Source organism: Amblyomma maculatum, chromosome 2 (assembly GCF_055883805.1).
Source record: "Amblyomma maculatum isolate TAMU_Amacu chromosome 2, ASM5588380v1, whole genome shotgun sequence".
Taxonomy (NCBI): domain Eukaryota; kingdom Metazoa; phylum Arthropoda; class Arachnida; order Ixodida; family Ixodidae; genus Amblyomma; species Amblyomma maculatum.
Genome location: NC_139345.1, coordinates 28,115,414 through 28,139,273, shown reverse-complemented (window position 1 = coordinate 28,139,273; position 23,860 = coordinate 28,115,414). Strand labels below are relative to the sequence as shown.

The 23,860-nt window shown below is 46.9% G+C and overlaps 1 protein-coding gene and 1 pseudogene across 2 annotated transcripts in view; one reads left to right on the top strand and one right to left on the bottom strand.

The window, feature by feature from the left end:
* Positions 1-23,568, top strand: part of alpha-Catr (alpha-catenin related) — a 113,746-nt gene extending 90,178 nt beyond the window's left edge. Inside the window, exons 10-17 of one of the 2 annotated variants that reach the window (XM_084593604.1) lie at positions 2,041-2,133; positions 2,511-2,717; positions 4,641-4,691; positions 5,230-5,412; positions 7,699-7,776; positions 11,816-11,938; positions 12,078-12,161; positions 23,488-23,568. In XM_084593604.1, coding sequence (XP_084449730.1) covers positions 2,041-2,133; positions 2,511-2,717; positions 4,641-4,691; positions 5,230-5,412; positions 7,699-7,776; positions 11,816-11,938; positions 12,078-12,161; positions 23,488-23,520 — 852 coding nt within the window. In that variant the 3' untranslated portion in view covers positions 23,521-23,568. Of the gene's footprint in view, positions 1-2,040; positions 2,134-2,510; positions 2,718-4,640; positions 4,692-5,229; positions 5,413-7,698; positions 7,777-11,815; positions 11,939-12,077; positions 12,162-13,789 lie in introns of both variants that reach the window. The other variant, XM_084593603.1, reaches the window with a different exon arrangement.
* Positions 251-721, bottom strand: LOC146198204 (uncharacterized; annotated as a pseudogene).
* Positions 23,569-23,860: the final 292 nt, after the last annotated feature.

Below are 23,860 nucleotides of genomic sequence, written 5' to 3'. Positions count from 1 at the left end.
GGATTCACCCAGTGCTAGGCTAGCGGACCTTGGTCACACGCGGCCAGATGGCATATCAAGAAGATGCGCAGACAGAACTTTATGAAGATGACAATGTTCACTGCACAGCGCGAGAATGTGATGCTGTTTTACATGAGGCGTGTTCCGCTACGGCGATAGTGTACTCAAACTTGTTCATGTCTCAAGTTACCGGCCTGCTTAATACGAGCCTGCCATATCCCTAGCCCGATACTGCACCACCATCAAAACATCAAAATTCTGGGAGGCACACACATGCATCTAGGTAAGGCAGCCAGTTTGGAGGTTCGCAAGCAGCATATGCACTCCTCACCAAAGCACACTGCTCACGAAACACGGATTTGGACGATCTTGGTGACTCGGCATGTCTGTCCATCATACGGCTTTTCCAAATACTGAATAGTCCCATCAACACAAATAGATCATAAGGCACAACAGAGTTTTTGTCAAGAGGCAAAAGAAATCTAATAGTATATGGTGTAATTTCAATGTCCATCTTAAGAGTTCGTTGTAGAATGCCTCAAACGACAATAGCATCACGGCACAGAGTGAAACAATGATCAATTGTCTCAGGCACGTTACACTGACGGCAATTCACCGTCCAGGGCATAAACATCTCCTTATGGTGAAGGAATTTCTTGACAGGCAGTGTCGCTGTCTGTAGTTTGAAAAAGAACGTTTTTGCTGCTATCTGAATACACATTCCTAACACGCTTTAGAACAAAAACCCTAGATAAGGCTGCTGATACAACGGTGTAGGGAACAAAGACTCAGAACCTGGATCAGCTGCTTTCTCAAGATGCTATACAGGTAATCTAAAGAGAAGCGCACAGCGAGGAAATTGAAAGTGTCAGCAACCTCTTTAAGAAATCCCCATAAAGCCCTCAAAGTCGGTGCGAATAAGTAAGGCAAATGAGGACGCCTAATGAGCACAGCTACAAGAAACGGGTGATTTGCTGATTTTTTTCTTTTTTTACGAAAGTTTTCCTACGCAATAAAAGAGAAAAAAAAAACTGCGGCTATAGTGTAGTGCTCTCGTCCCTGGATCAAGAAAGCTGACTGTTTGGATAATGGTTCAATTCCTAGTAATGACGCTTTTTTTTTTTTTTTTTTTTTTTTGCGGACACGCTCTGACGGGGGGCTCTGTCCACGCCACTCGTGAGCCAATTAATGCTTTCACAATATTCTTCTTGCAGTTTTGATGGTTGTAATATAGAATAAATGAAAGCACTTGAAACATGATCTACGACGTATTTCTTCGCATTGTCGATCTTGTATTATCGACAGGAATATTTTAAAATAACTTCTTTCCCCATCTGGGGCGCATGACTATTTTATTGCGGCAAATGGATTAGAAAAGGTACATGTCTTGTCAGAGCTGTCGAACTCGCGACAGCGAGCGGAACGATCAAAAACCGTGCGCCACGACTTGGCCGCCCGGTCATGACGATACCACCCCGCCATTCTTTCGTAGTTTTGCTTTTTTTTTTCGTACTCAGTTATTTAATCGTGCTCTGAAAATGCCTGTAAACGGCTGAAAGTATGACCTTTAAACACTCTCCGAGTATATTTGCAAGGAACCTTTCACGGTGCGCAGCCAGTGAACTCTTTCGTGTAAAGTCATCAGCCATTACAATAATGCACGTAATAATAGTGCACAAGAGTGCGTTGAGTCGGCACTGGTACTCGATATTTACGTCGCTTTCTTTCTCAGCAACGCCACGTTGTTGATGAAATCTGCACGCAATACTTGCCGAAGAGCAAACCCTTCTTTCTGGGGTAAACTACGGATCCAGTCGTTATACTGTCGTTTTCAGTCCCTTTCGAAGAAGCAGGACAGGGTTGCGATGCACTGGAGTGAAACCCTTCGTATTTTAATGCATCATGGTCCTCTCAGTTTCTGATGTGCCATAAAACTCGACACGCCAACCAACCAATATTTTTTTCAGATCCCAGTGTGACTTTCTTGTGCATAGTGCTATGTGCCCTTGCTTTACACTAATTGCCTGGGCGAATGGGCAGGTATGCCGGCTGCTGTACCACGTGGCGAGCACGGAGGCCCTCCAGGTGACCGCCAAGAATACGGATGCTTGCCTCAAGGTCTACGGCTCCCAGGTGAGCCCTGCGTCGCCGCCTTCGCATGCCATGCTCGCGTTGTTAACGGCGTGACTACCCAGAGTCAAGCCTACCTCGCAGTCTGCAACTGGGGCCCTGCGAATCGCGCGATGTGTGTGCCTATGTAGCATGTCTAATTTGCTTACGGTTTACCAGCACTGTCGACAAAGCTTGAATGTAGGTGCTGATCATCAGGAATACCTTATTTCCCATGTGGAGCTTCTGCATTCGACGCGTCTTTTTAGTCTTAAGTTCTCGCTGGCGACATGAAATAAAGGGAACAGTTATCGTTAGCTGCACGCACGCGGAAGGCTGGTGTCGGCCACTTTCCTTCGAGCATCGTATCCAGCGCTGACGCGTCCTCGTCGTGGGCGCAGGTGGTGAGCGCGTGCCAGACCCTGAGCACGCATCCGGTGAGCAAGATCGCCAAGGAGAACCTGGAGGTGTTCATGGAGGTGTGGCAGTCGCTGGTCAACGACGTGGCCTCCATATCTCGAGAGGCCAGCCAGCAGTGCCGGCCGCCGCCGCCGACCCAGGGCCCTGACGGCGCGCGATCCGTCTACATGTCGTTGCCAAGGCCCGGGGTGAGGCTCCTTTTACGTCCCCTTAAAAAATTTGCCGCCACGCACTGTGTGACTGCGTCGAGTGGCTGCTAGAACCGCATTAGTGCTCACGTAGTAGTGAGCCATCGCTGAACGCATGTCCGCTCTACCTGGCAACGCCCAACTGGCACTCTTCAAATAGGCCACGTAAATAACCACTGCCTCTTAGCAGATGATTTTGTTTTATTGCTGCATGAATGACCACCTGGTGGATTCCACGTGGTAGATTCGGCACTTAGTGAGTATGCTTAGACAGACACATAAAACTGCGTTTCAACTTGCGACGGAAATTTTCGACTAGCTGTTTGCGGCCACTTACGAGGCTTTGGGATATCGCTCTTTCTCTACTCACTTTATTTTTTCACTGTGCTGAGCCAAACAAGCCCATATTCACTGGAACTGAATCCAGCGCAACCGATCCCGGTTTATTAAAAATCACTGCCGGAGGTTTTTTGTCGTTTTGGCGCACGTCATACGAATACCAAAAATGGCACGCATGCCTTCACGAGTCTACATGTGAGGCCCCTGTAAAGGGTACTCTGCCACACGAACGCCCTTTATGCGGAGAAACGCGCACGCAGGCATGCGTTCCGCCCCAATGGCTCAGTGGTAACTGCTGAGCCAGGCGACCTGGGTTAGATCCTGGCCGCAGCAGCCGCGATTGTATAAAGGCGAAACGCAGGGCGGCCGTGTATAGTGTGATGCCAGTGCATGTCAACGAACCCCAGGTGATCGAAACAGCCGAAGCGTTCCACAGCGCGGCATTTCTCATAGCCTGAGTCGCGCTGGAACGTGCAAACTCCCTACACCCTCCACCTTGCTTTTTCGCTTTTTTTCAAGGCCAGTTGGCTGTTTTGGCTGTCTGTAATGAATGAGCGCTGCAGTTTTGTGTGTGTGCCAAGGAGGTGGGGGTGGGGGTGGAGGGTGTAGGGGGTTTGTTTGCACGTTCCAGCGCGACTCAGGCTATGAGAAATGCCGCGCTGTGGAAGGCTCCGGCTGTTTTGATCACCTGGGGTTCGGTGACATGCACTGGCATCGCAGTATACACGGCCGCCCTGCGTTTTGCCTCTATGCAATCGCGGCTACCGCGGCCAGGATCGAACCCGGGTCGCGTGGCTCAGCAGTTACCACTGAGCCATTGCGGCGGAACGCGTGCCTGCGTGCGCGTTTCTCCGCACAAAGGGCATTCGTGTGGCAGAGTACCTTTTACAGGGGCCTCACACGTAGACTCGTGAAGGCACGCGTGTCATTTTTGGTGTTCGTATGACGTACGCCAAAACGAGAGAGAGAGAGAGAGAAAAAAAAAAGTCTTGAAAGCACCCGTCTCATTTCTCATGTATTGAAACACTTGTACTTGAATAATTCAACTGGCCTAGTTGCTTATCCTTCAGGGTTGCTCAGTGGCCGGGGCGCTCGGCTACAGATCTGAAATACCAGGATCAAATTCTGGCCACGGCGGACACATTCTTAAGAGGGCGAAATGCAAAATGCGCCCAAGTACTGTGCGATGTCAGCGTACGAAAAAAAGCACCAGGTGTTCGATTAATCTGTAGTCCTGCACTCCCTTCTCAGCCTGGAAGTTTACTGTGTCTTTCCTTCCCTCGCAGAACGTCATTTGTTAAGTTCGCATTTGTAAGGAGATAAGCGCTGCGAGAAAGAAAAAAAGACAAAAATGAAAAATGAGAAGCTAAGGCAACAAATGGCGGACACCACGTCCTGCATGTTTCTCATGCGTACGCTATAGCAAGTGTTTTCATCGTCGTGAAACGACTCTAGGTTCGTGTCCGCTCGTCTACTTCTCACCAACTTCTGTCCATTCTTTCGTTTTGGGTCAAAGCCTCGAACGTCCTTCATGCACGACTCTCATTCTTTGCCTTCTTTTTTTTTTTCTTTCCACCCCTCCAGCGCCACGGTACAACGAGCAAGCCACTCAAGCCCATGAAGCTTGACACTGAGGTACGCAGTGCTTTCACACTTTTCATAACTCAAGTCTCAATCTTGGCTCACCTCTGTGTATGATAGACGTCGCGTTTGGCAGCCACTGAGGGAAAAGAAAACAAATTCAGGCGGTAATGTCCGGAGAGCTTTTGCTGGCTACCCTTCCCGTTCCCTGGTGTACTCCTTTTTTCATGGTTAGAAAGTTGTCTTTTTGAATGCTGGTTGAATCCCAAACACCCGCGATAACTCTCCGGATGGCCGTATAGGCACCGTGCAGATAAGTATACAAATAAATGAACTGGACAGTAGACTGAGTTTAACAGCTGTTCAGATTAAATTAAAAGTGGGGCTAACAAGCTGCCTGTGCAGGCGCGCCAATCCTTTTCAGCATCATTGTTGGGCCGATAGAAACTGAGTTCGAAGCGGAGGTGATGCAAGAACAACAACAGCACTGCGTGCACAATATACCGCCTTGCGATTCTGATGGCGTGACTCCAAAGGGCGAACCCCTCTCGTCGGCCTTGAGGGGAGTGCAGCGCAACGCGTGGTCTCGCAGGAGCAAGCCAAGATCGCCAAGCTGGGCCTCGAGATGAAGCTGCTGACGTCGGAGATGGACGCCGAGACGGAGAAGTGGCCCGCCGCCGAGAACGACATCGTAGGCCGGGCACGCGCCATGTCTCAGATGGCCTTCTCCATGTACCAGTTCACTCGAGGAGAGGGCGACCTCAAGACCACACAGGCACGTATGCTCAGCCGAGGCAAAACCAGAGGAGCCAAGAGAGTCGAATAAGGCAGTATTTGCGCTCACGCTGTTCGCACCCAGATCCTGAGGAAACACCGAAGGCATGAATACTGAAACTGGGCTTGCTTTAGAGCAACTTTTATACTTTATCCACTTGGAGGGTGCCAAGCGGCTAGCTAGTAAAAGTTCGCGCGTTAGAAACTCCTAAAAAGCCATACGGATTTCTTGAAGCTCGCGGGATTCTCATTCAAGACTTATGCTACAGACAAACTGTATGCATTTTCGGAGGGTATGTAAAGTTGGATAATTTGTTGCAATGATGAGCAATATGTTACGGTATTCTGTTCAACTTAACTACCAAGGAAACAACGATAGCAACGCACAGTGCGCTCGCCCTGAGTTGGCAAAAAGGTTGGAAAGTCGGGACAGAGTTGTTCCCTTTAAGTTTCCCTTGAAACAAATTTCTGTGGCTGTAATGCCATTTGGGTGGAAGTTTAAACTCAAATTAAAGCGGACTGAATGTGTTTTAAAATATTGTAAAATATTTTTGTGTTTTTACATTTGAAGCTGGTTAGAAACAAAATGAGCCCTGAATATGATGGGGATCAATACGTTAAAAATGTGACGAGGCTAAGGCTCATTGACGTAAAGCGAGTGTGGCATCAGGAGCTATTGGTGTATCTTGCTTATTCAGGGCAAAGCATATGGTTCCAAGAAAGAAAATAAATATTCATTGATACTAACAGTCAATTCTATTAAAGGAGCAGAGAAACCAATATTGAACGCATTTCCTAAGCACCATTTCCTTTAGCGCTACGCTATTATGAAATGTAAAATGAAGTATAAATTGACATTTACTCCTTTGATGACTGACGCACCTTTAGAAACCACTGACAAAAAAATTGTCTAAGAAAACTAAAAATCAGTCTTTTAACTTTGCGAATTCCGCCTTAACATTAACTCTCTACTAAGTCAGGAAAAAAAGTGTTATTTTGAGAGAATTAAATTGAATAAAATCTCCAAGGAACAATGGCAACTTCTAAAAGTTTTAACAAATATCCTCCCAATGCCCATATATATAAAAGTCATATCACGTAATCAGTCTAACGATATGGTAAATGCTTTCAGAAATCACTTTGTTATTCTTCAATCATCCAGACTCAATTTCACAATTAAACTTGAACCACACATCACATTCATTCCATAATTTTTCAGTCACTACTGATGAAGTTCACCTTAATATCTCTCAAGCCCAGGTATAGGCCCAGGTTTAGGCGACATCTGTGTGCGCCATTTGAAATCAGCTGCTTGTATAATATCTTACATATATAGTTAGTTAAATAATCAGTGTAATTTTCAACATGCATTTTTACTGATATCTTTATAAAGAAAGAAAAAGCATTAGTATAGTATATGTACAGAAAAGGTGACAATGAGCTTGCAACTAATTATCGTCCCATCTCCATACTTTTCTTCCTTAGCAAAGTTATTGAAGAAAAATAATGTTCACACTGAGATTAAATATTTTCATAAGCAAGCGTAAGTTACTAAAATATTGGTCATTCGGCTTTCATTGAGGGAGTCCCACTAAACTTATGCTGCTTTGCCTAAATGGCTACTGTATTAAACAACTGCTGCACAGTGAACAACTTTTTGGCTCTGTATATTTAAGCGTGACTGACTCTTTTGGCATGATTAATTGCAACATTATATTACAAACTTGAAGCATATGACATAACTGGTCTCACACTAACTTTTAAAGAAATATTGCTTACCTGACTTAAAGAACACGCTATTCATGGCCTGTGTATTTTCTGAATTTAAGGTCATTAACATAGGTGTACCCCAAGGATCAACTGTTGGCCCTTTGCTTTTTTTTTTTTTTAATTTACATTAGTGGCTTTCCTAATTTCCCTCTGGCACTCATTATACAAGTACATCACCAATTTTCAGATTACACTGCTATTTCTCGCCCTGATGAAAGCACAATCCTTCTAACCATGAAATTAAATACCACACTAGTTAATGTCAAAAGGGTGCCAGAAGAATTGGGTACATTTGTTGCAGGAGTGAAAACAGATTACACTTTTTGAGAGCCAGAGGAGAGTGCCAGTTTATTGCGCGATAAAATGCACTATATATATATATATATATATATATATATATATATATATATATATATATATATATATATATATATATATATATTCTGGAATTTTTATGTGTCCACTTGTTCAGATCTCCTACTTTTAGATAACATATTTTTCTGTTGTTCTTTTATAGGACCTGTTTACACAGGCTGAATTCTTTGCAGAAGAAGCCAACAAGCTCTATAAGGTTGTACGACAGTTTTCTTATCAGGTAAGTAATGCTTGAAAAGCAGCACTTCACTGAGGGGAGTCATAGCATCATCTACTCATCAACATAATGTGTGCTGAGTGATATCAAAATAAGCAAACGATGGGAATGACTACTTACCACTTATTCTTTATTGTCTTCCGTTATGGTTACCAAGAGGCATACTCGTTAAGCTTTGATACATGCCTGAGTGGAACTTGACAGATGCTATTGTTCATTGTACATATATGCTATGCTTTGTAAAATGCGTGGCATTCAGCTAAATGAACAGCCCTGCAGCTTCGTTTCCAGTTTTATCAACAATGATCTCTCAGCAGTACCTAAGTCAGGAAAACTAAGAAAGAATTGACTGCAATGACACTTCCTCACAATGAAATGCTTGAGCGTGCTCACACTCCATCAAGAAAAGCTATGCAACCAAACACTGCTACATAAAGCCCAATTTTCGTTTTACACTATTAAACGGTACAGAACTTTTTCGAACTTTCTTGTGGTAGTATGTGTAGAGGGTGTGGTTTCTTGCCCTGAAGTAGATCCTCTGCTGTGCAGTACTGCCTCGTTCTTGAGAAACACCATGGTCCTGGGTATATATACACCCCACTGCAGTGGCTCAGTGCTAGGGCGCTCGACTGCTGTATCAAAGGACGCAGGATCTAATTCCGGCCGCGGCGGCCGCTTTTTGTTGGAGACGAAAAGCAAGGCGCCCGTACACTATGCGATGTCAGTGCATTTTAAAGAACCCCAAGTGGTCGAAATTTCTGGAGACCTGCGCTATGGCATCTCTCATAGCCCGAGTTGTCGAACTATATCTTAGAGCATACTTGAGGAAAAAGGTATTTGCATGATACAAGCTTTCTCTCACCCATGCAATGTATCTATTTTCACTTTGAGCCGTGACGCCGAATCATATTCCAGCCTCGACCAACACCATTCCCACTTCATGTTTTTGATCAATTCGCTCTTGCACTACCATCTGATCTGTTGGTCGTCCTGGTCCTAGCGATGGTCCGGGGTTCGATCGCCGGACCGAAAAAAGCTGTTCTTTGACTACGAAGTTTCTGAGATAACTGTATAGCTTTCCTTTGTAGTCATATGCCTGTGCTTGATTGGATGTCTATGAGTAATTACTCCTTTATTACAAATCTACTACATCATGGAGGATTCTCCTAAACATTCGACCAATATAAAAAAGAAAACAGAGTTCATCGCCGCTCGCAGCACTGTTAATGGGGCTAATATTATTATTTCAAACAGATTTTATTAATATACATTTCATCCATATTTTGAGGGAGGGGGAGAGGGGGGTGATCTGTGCACAGTTCTTGTTGAGCATGACTGTAGACAGATTTCTTTCTGTTTAAATTCATCATAAAAGCTGTGGGACTCAACTCTCTGTCACCATTGGGCTCTCATAGAGCATTATCTGAGAGCCCTCATAGATCACTGTCATCTCTTTGCGCTTGTTCTGACAGCGATAGCTGTTTGTGCGACGCTTCGGCGATACACGGCGCCCGATTCCGCTTCTTCGAATCACAAGCTCCGACTAATTGCGCATGTGTAAAAAATGAAACAGAGAGAAATAAAGAAAAGGCTCTTGCATAAAAATACGCTCCCTTTTTCTTTTTTCTTATATAGCTTTTTTTTTTTTCACTCGTTCATTACGGCCGCCATATGCGCGATACTGTGCATTATCTCCATTAGGTAAGATGCCTCTCGCCTCTTTCTCGATGTCAACGCCACAGCATCGCTATTCTGCGTTTCCACTTGAGCACAATTAGGGCGCACTGCTCATTCAGTTTAAGCTAGATATGCCCAGGCCACGTAACGCTCACACGCCTCTCGAGGATCGGTAATGACGAGTGAAGTATCTTAGCGGTGCTGGCGTGAAAGGGGATGCACAGAGCGATAAACTGACCGCCTTCTTTGTCTGCTTGAGCGCGAAGCTCTAATGGGGAAGGTAGAATGCGAGCCGGATGACAGCGAGTGCGTCCACCATGCACAGCGCGTCCCGCTATCCTAGGCCGTAATTACGACTGACCACATATGTCTGATGAGGTTGGCTGTTTTTATTACCTGCTTTTCCAGATGGTGTATATGGTGTCTGCGTTCGCTTGTATGTGAAGTCCTAGAACGCGGAGACGTACCGAGCGAACGGGTTAGCCGTTGACGGTGAATCGATGGAGGGATCGTGTGGTCGCGGCCAGACTATGAGTAGCTCTGATTTTTGGAGTAAGCAGGCAAGGTACATCTCTCCTGCGATCCTCTCGACCATTTCCCCCGCGATTTGGAAGGTGTCCTGTGCCGCGCCCATCGACTCTCTTGTGAATCAGAGGGTGATATCGCCCTCGTACAGTGCGATGCAGGTCGGGAATGTCGGTCTGCGCCCGCGCGAGTGCGACCATTGCAACGTTAAAAATCAAAGGAGAAATTCAGCTTCCTGCAAAGTGCCTCGAATGAGAATGGAAAACATTGGGATGGACACCGCTTCAACGCTAAATTGTACCGTGCGGTCTGCCAAAAAAGCTTTCACATACTTCCAGATTAGCACGCCATATCTGGTGGCGGCGAGCCGAGTGTGCGGAGGATGTGCTCGTTTGCGTGCGTGGAGAATCGTTTCTTTCAGCTAAAACAGGACGTCAAGCTGCGCCGAGAGGTTTAGTCGAAAGCCGGATTGGTTCGGGGCAAAGAGCCTCGCAGATCCGAGGTGCGACTGCGGGCAGCGAAGCACGACATGTTCGGGCAATTAAGAAATGGTTAGGTCCTTCTGACGCTGTAAACGTTGCAGCGGCAAATACTGCTACACCGCGAAGCTTGGCTCCACCAATTTCCTGTGCTAATGAAGTCTATTTTTCATTAAAGAGGGATGTTTTGTTATGCCAAAAGAACTATTTGCCATTCATTGGTAACTCAAATTCTGGTTTAACTTTCAAATGTGTCTTTATATGTAGGGTGCTCGCCTCTTTATTGATATGAACTTGAATTAACATCACCAGGGGTGTAGCCACGGGGAGGGCTTATGGGGCTTCAGCACTCCACGAAATTGTTTCGTATTGTCATACACCGCAGAGCAAAACAACCACCGGCCCCGGAAATCAGTTTGTCTACAGTGTCTTTTTCACGCTCAAAAAGACATTTCGGTGCGAATAAAAACGCGAGGGGTGCATCGAGTTTCCTAAAGCCGTATATTGGACCATGCAAACGAGACAGGCCACGCTATCGAACAAGCTGACAAAGTACACAGCGAGGTCCGATGCATGGAGAGGAAAAACAAAAGAAAGCTTGAAGGGAGCAGGTCAATCTCCTCCGACGGCGCTGCATTCTCTCTTTCGGGGCACTTGTTCGCGCTGAATCTCGGTATTATTTAGTGACTGTGCATGCTCCGGCGGAAAGCTTGTCGATGGGGTCTGCTGAAAGTCCGCGTCTATCCGTAAAACCTCAGTTCCATATAGTGTACAAGTGCTACATATAGGCACCGGCCTGGAAAGAACTGTGCAGGTAACCTTTTCATCTGGGGGTCCGTCAGGAAGACTACACATTCAAATAATGTTAATTTCAGCATCTGCGAAACTGGCTGTGATGCACTTTTAGTTCTGCATTTGCTAAATTAAACAAAAATATTTAGTTTGAAACAATACACACGCGGCCCGGAATACTCGATGGAACGAAAGCCTCGTGCAGTCTTTGCAACCTGACACGTAGTGTTTATGGCGCAGTTGAGAGGTGATAGGTTGGTGACAGGGATAACTCATGACGAGTAGCTCGGTATACGGAAGAGACCGCGCAGCAACATCAGCCCCCCTCAAAAAAATTCTAGCTAAGCCACTGAGCATCACTTATGACAGAAAAAATTGAGAACTTATTTGCAAATGACGTCACAAAATTAAAGGCCAAAACAGTTATGTTTAGTCTACTGTGGGTATGCGTGCGTGTCTTAAGCTTCCTCAAAAGCATGGCCAAAATTAAGGTAATGCAAACTTTTACTTGCTTGTCCATTGTGCATGCTACGGTTAATGTGTCATGCATTCTTGTGACCTTCCGGCAGGTTCCCACGGGACAACACAAGAAAGAGCTGCTTGAGTTTCTGGACAAGGTACCCACATTTGTCCAGCAGCTGCAGTTCACGGTGAAGAACCCAACAGTGGGGAAGGCGGCCACTTTCACTAAGGTGATTTGCCCTGGCCTTATTTTGTTGCCTGTGCGCACACCCCTCGGATGTGGTGTGAAACCCCCTTTCTATAGTCACTGTCAGTATAGCAACATTTGTGCTTTTGTTGTCCATCCCCGTCCTTCTGTATTTCTCCCAGGTTGACAACGTCATCCAGGAAACAAAAAACCTGATGAATGTCATATCCAAAGTGGTCACAACCTGTTTAGTTTGTGCAACAAAGGTGAGTAAAAATACACAGCACTGAGCAGTTGTGCATGTTGCTTGCATGAGCGCAGATTTGGCCCTTTTGCCTGTTCTGTATATGTTGCTGTGTAACTAAAATGCCTGCATCATCCATTTCTGTAATTTGTGCATAAAAACAAAACAGGCTTCTAATTATGCTAACTCATGACTAACATTAACCCAGCAGTTAAATGTTCTCCATGTGCTCATATTTTATTTTGAGTGCCTTTGTTGAAGCTACAATACTGTATGGATAAACTGCACAAGTTCTTCCTTTCCTGGGCATATAAAGTTGACTCCATTGGAATATGTCTAGCCTACATGCATATCATGTAATTTAAGCTTTGCTGTGGCTGAATCTTCGGCACCTGATCCTTATTTTGGGTTCTGAAACCACTGAACTTATACTTTGCGTCCCTGGTTCACTTATATGTATAAATATTACAGGGTAGCTCTGTGTCTTCTTGGTCCTTTGTGCAAAATTTTTCTACCACGTGACGGTTTGCATCAGTACAAATAAGTTTCCCATTTCATGACCCGACAGTTGGGACTGTAGCCACAGGCAGACTTGCGTGCATGAAGGCACAATAATATTCGTTCTGCGACCTGCATTGGTCATTTCAGGCACGTGATGATTGCAGTCACCATTTACAATCGCCAGTGTATCTGTATGGTGCGCACAGGAGAGGTCCAGCGAACGTATCCATGACCTCATTTGTTGGTCCCCTGTGAGGCCATTGGTTCATTTAAACTGAGTTGCGGTTCCCTTTCTTTTTCGTCTTTTTTATTGTTTTATTTATTATTTCGAAAATTTTCGTCATAACATAAAAATATGCCGATCGTAAACTCAAAATCGTTCAAAAATTATTCCGGAGTTCCTCTGAACACAGAAGATTCTTTCTCTGACTAAGAAAGCGCCTGAAAAGGCTTTACATTTCATATAAACCATGCGCAATGCTGGTTTTATAAAATCGGGCCGTTAAAACCATAAAGAAATCACAGAGCCACGCGTGCTCTGAAAGGCGACGAAAATTCACACCAAAGCTCGTTCTCACTCTATTTTGACAAAGCCAACCTCAACCTAAGCTGGCACTCAAGCATCACTGTGACGGCATAGCGAAGTGCATTACATCCTGACTGACGGGCGAATAGCGCACAATGTCTCGACAGCTGCCCTGAAACCGCAGTAGAAAGGAAAATCTTGCTTGCGCAGGCTTGTCGCCTGGACAGTGGAAAAGCATGACGGAATCGCTTCACTGTGACGCTTGCAACTCTGCTGTTAATAAGCGTCTCGAAAAAAAAAAAAAAAGAAATTCTGCCACTTTTCGGCAAGAGGATGGTCAGGGATTTAAGATTAACTAAAGAAAAAAAAAAACAGCATGTGATACACTTTAATTCCTCACCTGACAGGAGTTTTTTTTTTTTTTCATATTTGTAATATTAGGATTCAAATTCGCCGGGTGCAAGGCGAGTGTGACTCGGGTTCAGTGGTTCTTAGATGCATATGAAAAGATGACAAAATTGCAGTTGTAGCACTTGTTCCATCCGTCAATTACTGTGCTCGAGTGATGTATTTCTTGAGTCTTTTTGCAAAGTGGTGAAGTGTGTGAAATGCTCTGGGCCCAGTACAACCTCGACTTCCGCGGCTCGGAAAGTGGCCGGGCGCACTCTCAGTGCGGCTACCAGGAGGAGGAGTACAGCTACAGCGATGGAGGCGGTGGCGGCGCAGGATTTGGGTCTAAGGGTGGCCCGGGCGCCGTCAGCTCGTCAGACCCGGGCATCTGACAGTTCGGGATGGGCCCCCGGAGGCCCAAGCAAGACGCCCGCCGCACCAGGGTGTCTTTTTTACTCTTTTAGGGTCAAAATCCAAGCGGGACTAAGCGGTCACGTGCCGCCGCTGCCGGTGAGCCGCGGCTGCCGCTCACCGCGCGCCTAGCGCGGTTTCGGCGGCAGTTGCGCTGCTCTCAACCGGCGGCGGCTTAGCCGTGGCTCGGTAGTTCTGCCCTGATCATCGACCCGCGCAGTTGTGTTTGAGGGAGGTGCATGAGTACCGCCCTCCGTTATGTCTGCTTTTCTGTAACCAACTAACCTCTGACCTTTGGCTGTACTGCATGGCCAGAACAGTGTCTTGCGATGTGGCAAACCCCAGTCTTCGTTCGAAATCACAAGTTGTGTTCTTTCGTGTCCTAGAGGAAGCCAAGTTGTCGTTACTGTTGGTCGGTGGTCAGGGCAGATGTGGTCCTGTCTGCCCCACTCTTGACGTGCGCTGCCCAGTCGCCGGAACTAAGCCAGAGAGATTCCCCTGAGCTCAAAATCACGCCTCAACTCCGCCTTTGTGTCCGAGGCACTATGCGCCAACGAAAAGCCCAGGTTGCCGCTGATGTTCGCCAAACCGGGTCGCTGGCCTCAAGTTCCCTGCACCTGGTCGAAACACCCCGGCGTTTTCCTGAATGCTTGTCATCTGCTTGCGCAACATGTGGCCAAAGAAGTTATCCAAAGCAAGCCTAGTCATGTGCTATTACCGCAACCTTGCCGACCGGTTATCAAGACTGCGCGCTTGCACGTCAAGTCGTGGGTGGGTTTTGACCCTGAAGCGATTTTTTTCCCCAATTTTCATCGTTCAAAGAGTGCGACATTACAAATCCTTTCTTCTGTTAATCATGTGCCAAGGTGCCATTCCGACGGAGCGGGCGACTTTGAGCGTGGAAATCGTTTGTACTCACCCTGCTTCTTGGGCGAGCAGGTTTGATGTTAATGCCAGCCTGCTATGCGCCTTTCAGAAGCAAACCTATAGTGTACTCATTGATGCCAACCTGCCTGGAGAACGTCATGAGCCAGCACCGACAATGGGGCGGATTTACGTTTCGGGGAACGCTGTGCGCGCAAGTGGGCAAACGAAAGCAGTGTTTTCTTTGAGGGCGAAAATGGCCGCCGCCACTCGGTGTTTTGTTGTTTCCGGACTTGGCCAGTTGTGCTGAAGCGACTTGTTATCGCCATTTCTGAGCTGTGCGTGTGGTCGGCTGGTACAGAGCGACAGCTGTAGGACAAGTATCGTGCAAGTGAGACTGAATCATCCACATACGTCGCTAACCGCTCAGTATATCTTGTGGTTACATGGGTCGCCGTGGAGGCGCCTTTCTGTGCTTGGTGTGTTCTTGGGCGTCAGGCGGAGCTCTCGGGCGTCGCAGGAAGGCGAGACCTGCGTGGTCCTTGTGTTCGTTTACTTCGCCTTCGAGTACCGAGGCCGACCTCGTCTTCATGCTGCCATTTTCTACACGTTGTATAGTCGCCCCAGCCTCCATTGTTTCCCGTAGTGAGAAACGTACAAATTTTCCCGGAGCATCCGCGTTCTCGAACGTTCCCTGTCTTCCGAATAGCCAGCCTCCTCCGCGTACGGTATCCGAAGACATCTTCCTCCGGGACGAGACGTCGTCGCTCCCCGTTCCGCCTCGTCTTCCCTGACGTCTCCCCGCGGGTGAAAGAGCCGAAGACGAAAGCAATACCGCCTCCGTGTCTCCAAAGTCTCGCTACTGCGCGTGCATCTGCACAAAACAATCCGGGTGCGCCTCATTTTTTTTTTTTTTTCCCTCTTCTCCAGCGACCGGATCGCAGACGCCCTACAGGGCCCTCCGGTCTCCTTTCTGGCGCCCCAAGGATAACCTACACGCACGCCCCAGGCTAGGTCTGTTTTGTGCTTGGGAGCTTACACCAGCTGTCACGAGCCGTTCTTCAGGCGTGGTTTGTTCCATTCAGACGCGCCTAACAGCCGCCTGCCCGCGGAATCAAGCACCACCCGCGAGCCTTCTTCCATTTCGTTTTAATCACACGTGAGATACGCTTCGTGCAGAAGCGATGGTGCCGCGCACCACCGAGCGCGACTGTGCGACGAACGCGCCTCGTGGGCCCCTCGATCGGTTGGCCGGTCGCCTCGGCGACTGCGCGCGACGCGACTGCGGGGATCTCTGCTGGCGACATTCCAATTGCGGCACCTGACTCGATTTCCTTTTTATTGTGCCTTATTATGACACGCGCGAGCTCAATTTATGCGCCTCTTCTATACTGTCTTCTTCGTGAACATTTTCCCTGGGAGGAGCATGCTTCACGGGCGAGCCGCACTTTGTCGCACTGGAAAGGAATATGGCTGCCGTTGCATAACAATCGCCCTTTTGGCACTGCCTTCATTATGGCAGGCGATGATGCCCAGCATTGTTCGTCAACTAGCACTTCGATGAAACAGGAGATAATTTTCGTAACTCCTGCAAGTCCTATAGAGGCGCTCGCTGTTCCGGCAACACTATAGGCAGCGGCAGCCACTTGGTTACAGTATTCTAGCCACTGTAACTTGGTACTCTGATATTTTTCCAAGGGTTCTGCGCTGTAGCGGTCCGCCCACGCAGCTTGCTTTCTCCCGCGAGTGCACGAGTCAGCTGCAGCTTCTCTGGAGCCGGGGAATCCCCGCAGGTTGCGCGTAGCGAGATGGGGAAGCCGGGACGCCGCAGGCCGCTCAGGTCACCACGAGTGCGCAGTCTCAAGTATATATCAAAGTCAACGTCGAATCTCCCGAGAACGCTGCTTTTCTCTCGAGGACGCCGATTTCATTACCTCCGGACTGGAGCGTTCTCCTGTCAACGTTCCTCCTATATATATATATAATGCATACACATGCACACACGCACATACACACACACACGCATGCACATATAAATATATACTATGTATGTAAGTATATATACATGTAGTGCTCACACCGTTCTATAGGCAGAGAGAATTTAAGAACCGTCGGCCATACACTGTGATCGTGTCGAACGTACATCGTTATTTAATAGATTACCTTTTCCCCCGTTTCTGCTCCCTTCTTTTTTTCATCTCAAGAGTCATGTCCTTATGCACGGTAGAAGCGAATCGAGTGAACCTAAAAGGCATCTGCACATGATTTTACAAAGGCGCATTTTTGCTTTTTTTTTTCCCCCTTCCTAGCGCACGTTTCACGCATCGGTGGCAGCACAAATTCACTTTTATAGCGCGTTCGAGGCAAGCGCTCCTTTCGATTGCTAAATAAGAAACAGCATTGGCCACGCACGCGAAGCTGCCCGCTACTCTATCCATCGAGGCGCAAGCGGTCGGTCCGTATAGTGGCATATGAGCTTTTCATTGGCTGTGTGACGTATTACCCTTCCAGCCGTCATGGGAGGAAGGGGGTGAGGGGCATTAACGCGTTGCGCTGATATTCCTGCGCTCGAAGAGACTGTGTATATGCATATTCGGTTTCTCATAGCAAACGCGAGTGCGGTTGGTATTGCAGCTTACCGAAGTTTACTGCCGGAATCCGACTGCAATAATGCGCGTTGAACCTAAAGGATAATGGAATCTCAGCAAAAGGTCGAAATAGCATGCGCACGTACCACGACTGAGCTAGAGAACACTCTGGCTATTTTCGATGAAAAAGAGGCAAAAAAAATTTACCTGTCGATTTCAGTTTTAAGAACGTCCGTTTAGCTCTAAAAAATTATTAAAAAAAAAGAAAACCACAACCTGACAAGAAATCCCTAGTCGAAATCGTGACTGGTCTAATTGGTTTATGGAACAATTCCAAGTTGATACCAGTTGTTCTCACTTAGTTCAGGCTATGATTTCTAAGCTAGACCTTCCACAACGCGATAAACAGTGCGATAAGGCTGTGGCAACTACCGGTACCATGGTTTGTTGAGGTTATAAGCGAGCGATAAGGCTTAGTCTGCAAAGTAATCGTTCGCGGACAGAGCTAAGAAAAGGTTTTCATGACAAAGCTATATATGTACCCGCCTACTGTTACCTTGCAGCAAGATCGTAGCATCTATATATATCGCGAATCGATATTCGAAACGCAGCGGCAGCTTGGTCTAAAAAAAAACGGCGTCGCCTACAGTATTTGCCGCAGTAAGTTGCAATAAAAGCTCTGGTCTGAAAATCTTGTATGGATCAAACGCACGAGCCTCTTGTGTGTATGTTTACGACATTGTGCTGCGAGGTCGAGTAGTGTGCGGCTGTGCGTACTCAAGGTAACGTCGCCCCCAGTGCCAAATAGAGACTGATGAGTCACACGACGCGCCCCAGACCGGGGAGCGCGAGATCGCGGGGGGAGCACGTACTACTTCTGAGGCCATGGGTACTACGCAGGCCGCTGTATGCAACCCTAAAGCGTCGCCTCTCGCGCGGCCTGATTACAGAAATGCTGATTCGAGTTTCTTTTCTTTGCCGCGAGTGTATCAGCTGTGCAACACGTGTGACTCGATGGCTGTCTTAGTTTTTTTTTCTTTCTTGAGAAGGGCATTCGGCATGAGCTCCTCCCTGCGCTGCCGGTATGAAGGCGTGAATAAAATGACCACTCGCAAGATGCGGCCGAACCATGGCGTGACGCTTGAGAAGGATGCCGTTTTCCAGACGCATTGCACCCGGTTTCGTGCGCGGACATCCGTCACCCGTAAAGACTAGAGAGTTTTAGCTTACCGTGATCCGCGATCCGCTACCGTGATCCGCCACCTCGCGTCCCACTGCGCATGCCCAGATCCCTTGACGCCGATAGATGGCGCCACATACTGGATGTCGGCACATAGACCTGCCGCGTCGGGACCAATCAGAATGTGCGCCCCGCCCACGCACGGTAGCGGGTCACGGTGGCGGATCGCGGATCACGGTAAGCTAAATCTCTCTACTGTCGAGGAACCCGTGCGGTACCTCACCCCACGCTTGCCGCTCCTCCCACATGCACGCCGAGCGCTCGGAGGGAGATGCCTGTGCGCAGTGCCTGTCCCCATGTTTTCCCCCCTCTAGCCGTAGTCCTTTCACTGCCACGTGTTTTTGATAGGCATTTACGAAAACTTGGTCCGGTCATCGCGCGCAAGCCCTTAGCAGCAGTTGGCGACCTTTCCATTCGTGGCGTTCCTTTCGTGTTCGAGGTTAACATATCCCATCGGGTCATGGCACAGGGTGGCAAGGGACCCGTCGTTCGCGCATGCGCCAACGCAGAGGCATAACGGTCCTGGGTCGAGCAACGGTTTCCCTGGCAGGTTTCCCTGGACACTCGTGTCTGTGTGAGAATGTGGCTCCCCATTCAGAAAATCAACGGTGGATCGCTCCGTGCGCGCCTGCGCGTTCCTCTGGATCGGCGTATTAGGCATCGCATAGCAGCCTTTTTTCTTGCCATTCATCAACTCTTCGTCCAGCGGACTATACATTGACAGCGTTCCACATCCATGGTGGAATGACAGTGCTAGGGTTGCCACCTTGCTTTGCATGCATGTGTCCGGTTCGACCCCAGTCGTCCCTGGGCGAACGTCTGAAGAACTTGGACAAACACGCCGCAGGACAAGCAGCACTCTGTTCACTCAGGCGCCAGAGTGAATTGTAGCACTACACGGACCGCGTGCTGTATATCTGCCCATTTCATCTTCGTCACACGGAACCGCTGCGGTCGACTTTCTGCGCGTCAGCTACATCAACACCACGGTCCTTCCTTTAAAAAATTTGGCCTTTGGAGTAGCGCACATCGATTGAGCATGCCTACGTTATATAGTCACCGTCCACGTCTTCGATGGCAACTTCTACGTAATTCCTTCCGAGTATTCCTATTATAATCTCGCCAAGACAGTCTTTTTCGACTACTGATTAAAACAGTCATGCGAATACCTGTCAGATGCCAGGAGTTCGTGCAAGGCCTGAAGAATTTACTTTTATAATAAATGAAAAGGTTAGTTTCAGAGGGTGCTCGCAGCAGCAAGGTTCTTAATGCCAGCTAAAAAATAAATGAGAAACAGTATAAACACGTAATCTTGTTAAGAAAAAAAAGAAAGAATTCCCACAGTAGAGCCATTTTAAGGAGCTCAAAGTATCAAAAACAAATATGGTAAAGCTACGACAGTCCCTTCTGCTTTTGTGTTGCCGATTTCCATGCATATGTTGCAGTTTACTTTGCCCCATAACTATTCGGCATCGATGCACTATGGTGGAAGCCGCTTATGACAAACTGTGACGAAGCGATACTATTCTCTTTGTCAAACTGGACAATAAATATTTCAAACAGCCACCTTAATATGCAACTTCTTCCTGGGACCTACACGTGCTTCCGCTAATATCGCCGACAGTGTGTTTTACTGCTTGAGCAAAGCAACGTCGTTTTAGCCTTAGTTTGCACATCAGGAGCGGATTTACGTGCAATTCTTAGCTGGCTTGGAGGGAAGTGGAAATGGGATGGGTGTTACTTGGGCAATGTGTTTCCGGGACTTTCTGCATCGAAAAAACCTACTTTGCTAATTTTTTTCATCAAAAATTTCTTACTTGGGGGGAGTGGGCAAAAGGATACGGGTAGAATTGGTGTAGTGAGTTGAGTCAACTGGTATAGCTGTTTCATTCTTAACTTTAATGCAGACCTCAGAATCTATAAACAATCAAAACTGATTAGCCCAACAGCAAGTTCTGTAATGATGCAACTGTGTCAATTAACATCACAGTAGGCACAGACATTTGTTCTGTGGCCACCTGTCTAGCCTTCTGTTTGTGTTTTTTCTATCTCTTGAGCTATCACCTTGATCACACAGGCAGGGGTGGTATCTGATCGCTCAATGCTCAGGAACACAGTCAGTGCTTTTGGCGAGTTGACAGAATTTAGTTGATCAATAAATATACTTAGTGTGAAAGTACTTTTTCTGTTCATTATTCCCAAATGAAAGTATGCTTCTTTTTTTTTTCACTGTTGTTTGCTAAAATTCTTAACTGTACCGTATTCAGCCCCATCTGCAACTGAAGCGTGGAAGCTGCATTGGCGCTAACACGCAAATGTGCACATATCATACTTTCAGATTCATCACATCAGCTTTACAGCATGATGGTTTCATCAGTGCTTGAATGACAAGGAACTGGGATGAACATAGTACCACTAGCTCATAAAAGTAGATCGTGCGTGATCTCGACTGTGTCATATATATCGGACTAATCTATTTGCGCCAAGAGGTTTGTTATAAGCGGGTTCCTCCATGTAGCAAATATGTGGTGTATTCAACCGATACAAAATATCAGTCTTCACTTTTCTTTCTTAATTTCCAGCTATAGTATATTTTCACACATTGGCAGAGCGCCAATACTGACTGTGCCGATGATGGCCGGACCTTCTCTTTCCTCATTCCTTTTTTTTTCTTCTCTAAGGTGGCAACCCTAAGCACGCATCCCGATTGCATATCTTTTATTTTTTTTTTTCGGATCTCTATTAATGTGGCTGCACCCACTGGACACGCACACAATGTGGGAATGTGCACATAGTTCAATGATAAGTTTCCTCACTTCATAGACGTGGTCTGGGTATGTTCCTGCAAAGATTGCGCGCTGAGCACAGGTTGCATGCTGGACTGTCGAACAGATGTCAGACACTCAGTCAGAATGCGCTGCGACAGGGGAAGAATGGGCCGGCACGTCGCGTGCAAAACCCAGGGTGAAGGAGCTACGCGGAGCCCCACTGGCCAAAACAATAGGAGAGCGGTGATAACAACACGCAGGCGAAAGGGGTACAAGTAATGCATGTTGTAATCACGTTTCTAGTTGTTTTTCACCAGCACTCTGCTTGCTTTTCGCTGTAAGTATATAAATACATTCAAATATATTATGACAGTTTCAGTTTTCTTCGTGTACATAGTAGGACTGAACTATTTCTCCCATTCTATTAACAGACAAAGGTTGTTTCTATAGATGTACATATATAAATGTCAGTGTTGATGTGAAAGGAAATGGTTTAAATAAATGAATAAATAAATAAATAAATATATATATTATATATAAGTATATGAAAGCGTCTACGCATTGAGACGAAGATGTTTGCCGCACACAGAGTTAGCGTTTTGAGGCGCATCCTTCGGTTTGTCTGTTTCTCCGACAAATGCGTCTAGACTAAGTAAGGCCAGGAATCTGCTGACGCTTTGGTCGGTACAGGGGAAGAGGGGGGAGGGGACGGGAGGGCGCAATGTGAAGTGTCCACGCTCTCTCAGTCCCCTTGGATTTTGGTTGTGCACGGGCTTACCTCGAAAGCGAGGTGACTCGACGGTGCGCCGCGCCACGTGAGTCTCTGGAATAAGCATCAAGATGGCGACACGCCCGTTTCATCCCTACGGTTTGGTTTGAATGCTGATTTGGTTCGTCACTTTCACAGGAACAGCTCTGCAAAATCGCATCGCTTATGCCCAAGGGAGCGCATTCTGTTGTGCTCACAGGGTCAGCCTCTGGGGAAAAACGCGCACGCTGTGTTCGCCTAGCTGTGCCTGGTGGTGCATGTTCTTGCCACCGTCAGGCACCGCGGTCAGCAGCAATGGACAGAACGCGAAGAGGGCGTGCATCACGCAAGCAGCACATATCTCTGAAATGTCCAAGATTAGGAAGTGGTGTCTACAAAATGCAGGTGCCGCACACTATTGTGGTTACCCAGGCATGCGTTGAGTTTACTTCTAAAGAAATACAGGGAAGAAAAAACACGCTGCTGCAGAGTCCCCGCGAGAGTGCAGCACTCCCAGCTGCGCGGAGCCCCGTTGTGTTTTCACAGATCTACTACTAGGCTATAGGTATGATTGACGTGTTTTAGAGTTTCAGCCATCTAGCATACAACGAAACGTGAGCAATATAGGTATGTCAACATGTTTTCTAACTTCGTATGATCTGTTGGGAGCTGTTGTAGTCAAGTGATTGCAAAAAGAACCCATAGGCGTGAAGGCTTGTGACAGCGGATACATTTTGCGTTCAAAGTGCAAGCTGCACATTTGTCTCCTGCATGTGTTGTTGCATTTGTCATATCTTTGCTTTGTAGGGAATGAACAATGTGCTGCTTAAGCCATGTGGCATGCACTTCGCAATGAGATGTAATGGCATTCGGGAGAAAACAAGAGAATAGCCCACCTCCTTGTGCTGGAAAGAAGAATGTAATATAACTAGTTACAGAGTCTCCAAGCGTGTTCTCATGTACAGATTGAATTCTTTGCAAACAAGCTTCAGCAAATACTAGAGCTACAAATACTGGCAGGTCTACAGAATGTACTTTTGTTCTACTCCATTTTGAAAGAAGCATAATTAAATGCTCAGCATTATGTGCAGATGAGCTGAACAGGAAAGCAAAGGCATAAAATTATTTTTATGATGCCCTTTTTTTTTGCCACCACTAGACCTGCTGTACTCGCATTTTAAAAAAACTTTCTTTGGTGGTGTTCACCAGTCAATGCACTTTTGTTTTTAGTGCTCATCTAGGTCATTCTTCATGCCAAATAGAGGCTTGCACGTTGTTATCTCGAGCACAATCGTTTCCTCCACTGTTGCAGTGTCCGCCTCCAATTCAAGGGCAGAACTCCTAAGATGATGTAATGCAACGCCCAAGCATTGTGAAAAAAAAAAAAAATTCAGGTATGCTATGTTTTGGGCAAACTGTTACGTTCTTCCACATGTTCTCCTTCCAGTGTCTATACATTTGTGTCCTCCAGAATAAAATCGTTTTACATTAACACCAGCTCCTGTCTGCAATATTTTAACAAGCATGCTGCCTGCATTTGGTGCCCGAGCAAGGCCAAGCACAATGTGAATGCTGCATAACAATAATTACCTGTGCAGCGCCTTGTAAATCCAGTATGCGGGCATATGCTTTCAGCAAGACCTGCACCGTGCAGTTTGATGTTCATGGAGTAAACAGCATGCAAC